General features: G+C 39.7%; 1 protein-coding gene across 1 annotated transcript in view; it reads left to right on the forward strand.

Moving 5' to 3' along the window:
• LOC123507928 overlaps positions 1–7,500 on the forward strand; it is a 161,837-nt gene that overhangs the window by 112,274 nt on the left and 42,063 nt on the right. The window contains exon 2 of the mRNA XM_045261284.1: positions 1–136. This exon is cut by the window's left edge and continues 39 nt beyond it. Coding sequence (XP_045117219.1) covers positions 1–136 — 136 coding nt within the window. The remainder of the gene's footprint in view (positions 137–7,500) is intronic.

Raw genomic sequence — 7,500 nt, forward strand, 5'->3', positions numbered from 1 at the left:
GGGCACCAGATTGGCGAGGAGGACGAGGGCAGTGACGTGAGTGGGTATCACAGCGACTCAGACTCAGCCATCATGATGTCTGGCAACTCACCGTACGTCAGCAAGCACGCCAGATTCAACTTCCTCACCAGATCAGGTACGTGAAGTGTGCAAGTGAGTGAGGGAGTGAGGGAGTGAGTGAGTAAAGTGGGTGTGGCTGAGTGAGTGAGTGAGTAAAGTGGGTGTGGCTGAGTGAGTGAGTGAGTGAGTGAGTGAGTAAGTGTATCTTCTTTATGTTTTATTGTGTTTAGTTCGACGGTTTTGACTTTTTTTTTTTAATATCGTGTGCGCTTTTCACGGGAATTTATGGACTAAAGGGGATACTTTTTGTGGTACCTCCTATCTCAAAGCCCACCCGCTAGGAAACCGTTGTCCCGAGTGAGGAAGCCCAACCTACACTCGGACTATAGCCAAGATTCGAACCTGTGCACTTAGACACCCCACGGACCCCAATAGCACGCATGGTTCCACTGTACCACGGCGGTCACCTTGCTGAGTTGTTGAGTTTGCCAGTTAGTTCGATAGTCAAGTGTGTAGTTAGATTATTTGTTTATTCATTTGTTTATCAAGATCAATAATTAGTTACTTATGTTAATAGTTTTTTGGAAGACTGGTTACCTCTTTACTTGGTTGTTTTTCTTTCTATGTATCTGTTCCTATACTTATTTCGTTACTGATTTAGCTCGTTAGTTGAATAATTACATACTTTTTGGCTTTTGTATATGTCTAGGTAGTTTATTGGTTAGTTAGCTATTTTGTTAGATATTTAGTTAGTAATTTAAAATCTCCTTACGTAAGACTTTAGGAAAAGAACGTTATAAAAGCTGAAAAATTATACTGATGAATACATGGGTTGCAAAATCACACACACACACACACACACACACACACACACACACACACACACACACACACACACACACACACACACACACACACACACACACACACACACACAGGATATAAAAGAAAAACTTCAGAGAAATATTGACAATGGAGAAATATCAAACTCAAAATGAAAACACAAGAAAATAATATGAACAACAATGAGGTTAATTTAGCAAACAACAACAACAACAACAACAACAACAAAAAACAACAGCAACCACTATTACTACTACTACTACTACTACTACTACTACTACTACTACTACTACTACATCCACCAACACCACCACTACATACACACCCACCCACCCAACACACACACACACACACACACACACACACACACACACACACACACACACACACACACCAAATAGTCAGCCTCACCAAGCGAAGAGACCACGTGACTGAACGATTTGGCAGAAAGAAATGTTGAAACCACGCGGACTTTCACTGTTTTAGAATTTGTGGAGCGGCTGAGAGAAGAGCAGAAGAGAGAGGAAGGAAGACACGACACGGGACGAGAAGGGAGAGGAGGGGAGGTAAAGGAGGCCTGGGGTGTGGGAGAGAGAGTGAGAGTTCAGTGAGGGGGAAGGGAGAGCGGGAAGAAATGGAGATGGCCTGAAGGGAAGTGAAAAGGTTTTGGGTTTGGTTTGATGGGCTAAACCTGTTGAGAGAGAGAGAGAGAGAGAGAGAGAGAGAGAGAGAGGTGGTAGATTATTAGATGTACAGGAAAACGAAGAAAAAACACGTATCTATTAGTTTGAATTAGTTGTGGATGGAATTTTAAAGAGAGAGAGAGAGAGAGAGAGAGAGAGAGAGAGAGAGAGAGAGAGAGAGAGAGAGAGAGAGAGAGAGAGAGATGCAGTATTGACCAGCAAAAATAACGTTCCAGATTAAGAAAACTCGACGAAAAAACAAAAAAAAGATAAATGAAATAAGCAAGTAAATAAATGTAAATAAAGAAAAAAAATAAATAAATAAACAAATGTAGATATATATAGATAAATAAACAGATAACCAACCAATAAACTAAACAAATAAAATGAACACAAGTTACTAATAAAACAATACCAGCATTAAATTTCACGCTTCCTTCCGGCTCACTGCTCAAATCACTTGCTAGGAATCCCCTTGTCTGGGTTCGAATCCCTTATAGGTTGAGCCAGTACATTCCTAATCCCCAGGTGTTCATTCTCACTTATTGGCTCGACACGTGAATTAATGAGGAAAGTCTGAGGGAAAACTGAGATGTGATAGAAATAACAGGTACATTCTACTTTTAACCCCTTCAGTACTGGGAAACATTTTGAACCTTTAGACTTACGTACTATTAGACCATTTTATTAACGTTATGAAGGGTCTGTGCTGGTCTGAGGTTTATTGGTACACAGTCTTTACTATTTCAATCCCCCATAAGTTTCTGAAGCTGTATAATATCACCAGATAGTAAGCAGAATGAATATGGAAACGCGTCATCGTGTTGAAGGGATTAATAGTCAGAATTCTCATGTTTATTTTATTGTGTGTAGCTTTCTGAGTTTCCCAGTGATTGCTAGAACAGAAGAAATGATTAAAATGAAATAACCAAAGACAAGAAAAAGATAAGTGAATATAAGAGGTACATTGATAAAGTGGAATTAGTAATATATGGATAAAAATAGATATATAGATCAAAGATATTATTGTAACATGTAGATAGGAAAATACTCTCTCTCTCTCTCTCTCTCTCTCTCTCTCTCTCTCTCTCTCTCTGGTATTAAGCTTGGTTAGAAAGAGATTTACGATTTCCTGTCGGTATAAACTTCTTTTTTTTTCACTCCTCTCTTTATGATCCTTTCCTCACTTAAGAAAAAAAAACAGGTATATAAAGTGCGCGCACACACACACACACACACACACACACACACACACACACACACACACACACACACACACACACACACACACACGTTCATTGATATTCTCTCTCGTCTTTTTTTGTCAGTCATGTACAGGGAAGGTTAGATGTTCAGTGTTTTCTACCCTCAGGAGGAGCGGGCGCTGTTTTCTCTGTTCCCCTTTCTGTTCTCCCTCTCTACTCCTTTATGCTCCTCCTTTATGTTCTTCTTTTCTGTTTCTCCTTTCTCTGTTTCTCCATTGTCTTCCTCTTTCTTTTATTCCAGTCTATCCATTTATCTTTCTCGTTTTTTTTCTCTTTCTTTCTCCTATATTTTTTTTTCCTTCTCGGTTTTTTTTTCCTGTGTTCTTTCCTCTCTCTCTGTTACCTATTTGCGTTCTCATTTCTCATTTTTATTCCCCTATCTGTGTTTCCCTTCCTGTTTTTGCTTCTGTTTTTCTGTGTTTATTGTTCTCTCTTCTTTCCTTTCTCTATGCCCCCTTCCAGTGACATGGCTGGAAGGGAATGAAAAGGAACAGTGAATAGATGTAATAAGGAATGGACAAACAGTGACGGAAGAGTTCTGTGTGTGTGTGTGTGTGTGTGTGTGTGTGTGTGTGTGTGTGTGTGTGTGTGTGTGTGTGTTTCGTTAGGTCACCCATGGTAGGCTTAAGATAAGTTAAGTGCACCGAAAAATTACGGAAATATGTAAGCTGACTTATTACCAGAGAGAGAGAGAGAGAGAGAGAGAGAGCCACCTAAACATCAGACAAGAGCCAGACGGTTTCACTGGCCACGGGTGTTCTGTGCCCCAGATTACTGACTGGGGAGAGTTGCTGCCCACTACTACTACTACTACTACTACTACTACTACTACTACTACTACTACTACTACTACTACTACTACTACTATACTACTTCTACAACTACTACTACTTGTTCCTTTACCGTTTTTACTTGTACTTCTTTGATGCTATTACTACCATTGCTACTGCTACTACTACTATTACTATTAGTACTACTATTTGTGCCACCGTCATCTCTGTTAGTATGATAATGTGGCAAGTGTGAACTCTGAAGCGTCTTTTTTTTTTTTTGCTACTATTATTATTGTTCTTCCGTTGAGACTTTCTGCATCTACTACTACTACTACTACTACTACTACTACTACTACTACTACTACTACTACTACTACTACTACTACTACTACTACTATGATTACTATGATTACTACATCCACTACCACTGCACTGTTACTAGTACAACTATTAGCACCCACACCACTATTACCACCACTATTATCATACCATACCAATGACACACTCCTGCCATCCTATACCGCACAGTTCCTCTCCACACATGCCCACCATACCACGTGCATACCACCACCGCACACTACATACCTCACACAGCAGAGTGGCTAATCACCATACCTGACTGAGAAATTGTCTTGGTTACGACTTGACTTCTTTTGAGAGGGAGGTAAGATATTTGTCCATGAACTTCAGCTAATTCTCTACTACTCTTTAAGGGAACCAGCATTTCAAGTAGGCCTTCAATTTTTGATATTTTTTCCCCTTGGCTGGTTTTCTTTCTGCATAAAAAGAGATGTAATGGAAAAAGTCTCATCTTCTTTCATTTCTTTTGCTTATTTTCCTCATTATTTTCATTCTTTTAAGCTTGACTTTATCATATTTTTTTTCTTTTTGTTTATTTCTCGTTTGTAGCAGAGGTGAAAGAAAATCGCGATAGAAAACATCAATATTTCCGAAGAAACACTACGAAGATTTAATAATATTGCAAGTTACCTAACACAACTTAAAGATAATGTAACTTTAAGTAACGTAACCTAACTTAACATTACCTAATTTAATCAAACCAAACCAAATCAAATCAAGCCAAACTTACCTTAGTCAAACCAAAGCTAACTTATTCATACCTAACTGTAGGTAATTTATCTAAACCTAACACAGTCTTTTCCTGGAGTCACCTAAATTACTCATCAAATTCAACACAACACTACGCGTTAGTAAATACCACCAACACAATCCCTTAAGTCACCGCAAATGCATCAGTATCCATCCCTCACCTTGCCTTACCTGCCCGACGCGTACTGACGAAGGCGCGGAAGTAGCACACACAGGTAGCCTTAATTAGGTCACTGGCTGGTCATACACACCTGTGGCTGATGGAACTATTAGACAAGACTACATTACCTGGAAATCTCTTGACCTTATTTGATCTTTTAAGTGTTTTTTAGTGTGGATTTGTGTATGGAGAAAGAGGGAGAGAGAGAAGCGGGGAAGTGAGAGAGAGTCAGACAGATACACAGCCGGGGAGAGAGTAGTGAGTGGGGAGGGGAGAAGAGAGAAAGCAGTCAGAGTGAGAGTGGAGTGAGAGTGGACTTTTCCGCAGCCAAGACCCGGAGAGCTGCCAAGGGTCCTCAGGCTGGCTGATCTTGGCAGGTAACTCACGGAAAGTAACAGTAGCGAGGAGACGTTAGCACACCTCTCTGTTACTTACCTTCCCTTGTGCATGTCCTTTTAATCCCTTCAATACTGGGACACATTTCTACCTTGAGATTTATGTACGATTAGACTATTTTATTGACATTGGCAAGGGTCTATGGAGGTCAGAATATTAATGGCCACAGTCTTCGCTATTCTAATCCCCCACACGAGTTTCTGAAGCTGTATGAAAAGCACCAGATAGTAAGCAGAATGAATATGGAAACGCGTCATGGTACTCAAGGGTTAAAATTTATTCCCACTTCTTCTCTGGACATCTTTATTTTTTCTCCTCCCTGATTCACGTTCCTCTAATTCAGTTATTATTTCCCTCGTCCTCAGCACACCTTTCTGTTACTTACCTTCCCTTGTACCTGTCATTTTAAACCATCTTCCGTCTTCTCCAGCACACATCTGTCTTTTCTCTTCCTCTTTTTTTATGTAAGAGGGGAAAACTGGTGAGGAGCAACAAAAACGATCAAATAAAAAGGCTCCCTGAGATGCCAGTTCCCTAATAACGGCAAGAGAATTAACCCAAAAGAATGAAATAAAAATCTTGAGACCTTCCTTTAATCTCCTTCCTGATGTCTGTTCTAATACACTCTTCCTCTTTTGTCTTCCCTTCTGCATCTCTCCCTCTCTCCTCTCACTCATCCTCCTCTTCCTGTACGTCTTCTTCCTCCTTCTAATTCGGATCTCCCTCTTAGTTTATTTCTAGCATGCATTCTCCTCTTCTTTCCTCCTCCTCCTTGGCATTTTCTCTTCCTTCTTTTCTTTATGCATGGAAGTAATAGCAATGGTAAATATCATCTATTAATATTTCTCTCCCCCCTTTTGCTATTTTTTCTTCTTCCTCTTGTTCTAGCACACAACTTACTTTTCTCTCTTTCTTTTGCTTCTTTCTATTTATTCCCTTCTCTTATTCATCTTCCTTCATTTTATATTCTGTATCTGTTCAGAGAGAGAGAGAGAGAGAGAGAGAGAGAGAGTCTGGAGGGAGGGAGAGAGAGAGTGGAGGAAGACCAGGTTGAGGGAGATTTCACTTGTAGCAACAGGTAGGAGAGCGACCCCTTCTTCTCTGCCCATTGTATCCCACCCCACTCATGAACACACCTGCACACGCCCACTCACATTCCTACACACCTGTGCTCTGCCATCCTATACCTGCCTGACCTACTAACATTTTCCTGTGGCTGTTTATAAATGTAAGTACTCATTTCCACATTCCCACACCTGAATACACTCAAAAAACACCTGTACTTGTTCCTCATACTTCTATAAACCTGAAATCTCTCATCTATACCTGCCTGACCTATTAATATTTCCAAACGTCTTTATGAATATAAACATTTACACATCTGAAAAATAAACCCTGCGAATATTATCTTTTTACAAACCTACCAAGTTGCCTTTAATGCCACATCTGCAATTTTCAATGCCATATCTTCCTGACCTGCTAACCTATAAGTATGTATGCACCTGAAAACAGTCACTATTCATGTTTATATATTTTTTTTTTATGAAGGGAAGAGAGCCAGCCAAGGGTAAAATTAAAAAGATTAAAAAAAGGCCCACTTGAGTGCTGGCTCTCTACAAAGGGAAAAATGTCAGCCAAAATTAGAGAACAAATGTCTCGATACCTCCCTCTTAAAAATATGCAATTTAACACCTGTGCTTTCCAATACAATAACGAGTCTCATCTTCATTTAATCACCTGTTTATAAATGCAGGTGTGTACATAGAAAAGCACCTCTTGTTATTTGTACACACCTGTTATCAACCTGTTCTTCGTTCATGTTGTCATTCATTATAAATACACACCTGTCCATTACTCAGGTGTTTACGTATACAAGTACCTACACACCTGAACACCTAGTCATCTGTTGTCGTCCCATCACATTTGTTCTAATAATAGCCAAACCTGTCTTTCCACATCCTTGTCTCTTAACACCTGACAACATGTATGCACTGAGAGGGGCGCACGCACACACACACACACACACACACACACACACACACACACACACACACACACACACACACACACACCTGTCCTACAAACATCATTCTTTACTTCCTACAGTTATCAATATTTTTTGTATTTATTTATCTTTTTGTCCTCTCTTTGTACAAGAATTCAAAATCCTGTTGTAAATAATGTTGATGAATGAAGATTTATTTAGTACT

This window comes from Portunus trituberculatus, chromosome 23 (genome assembly GCF_017591435.1).
Source record: "Portunus trituberculatus isolate SZX2019 chromosome 23, ASM1759143v1, whole genome shotgun sequence".
NCBI lineage: Eukaryota > Metazoa > Arthropoda > Malacostraca > Decapoda > Portunidae > Portunus > Portunus trituberculatus.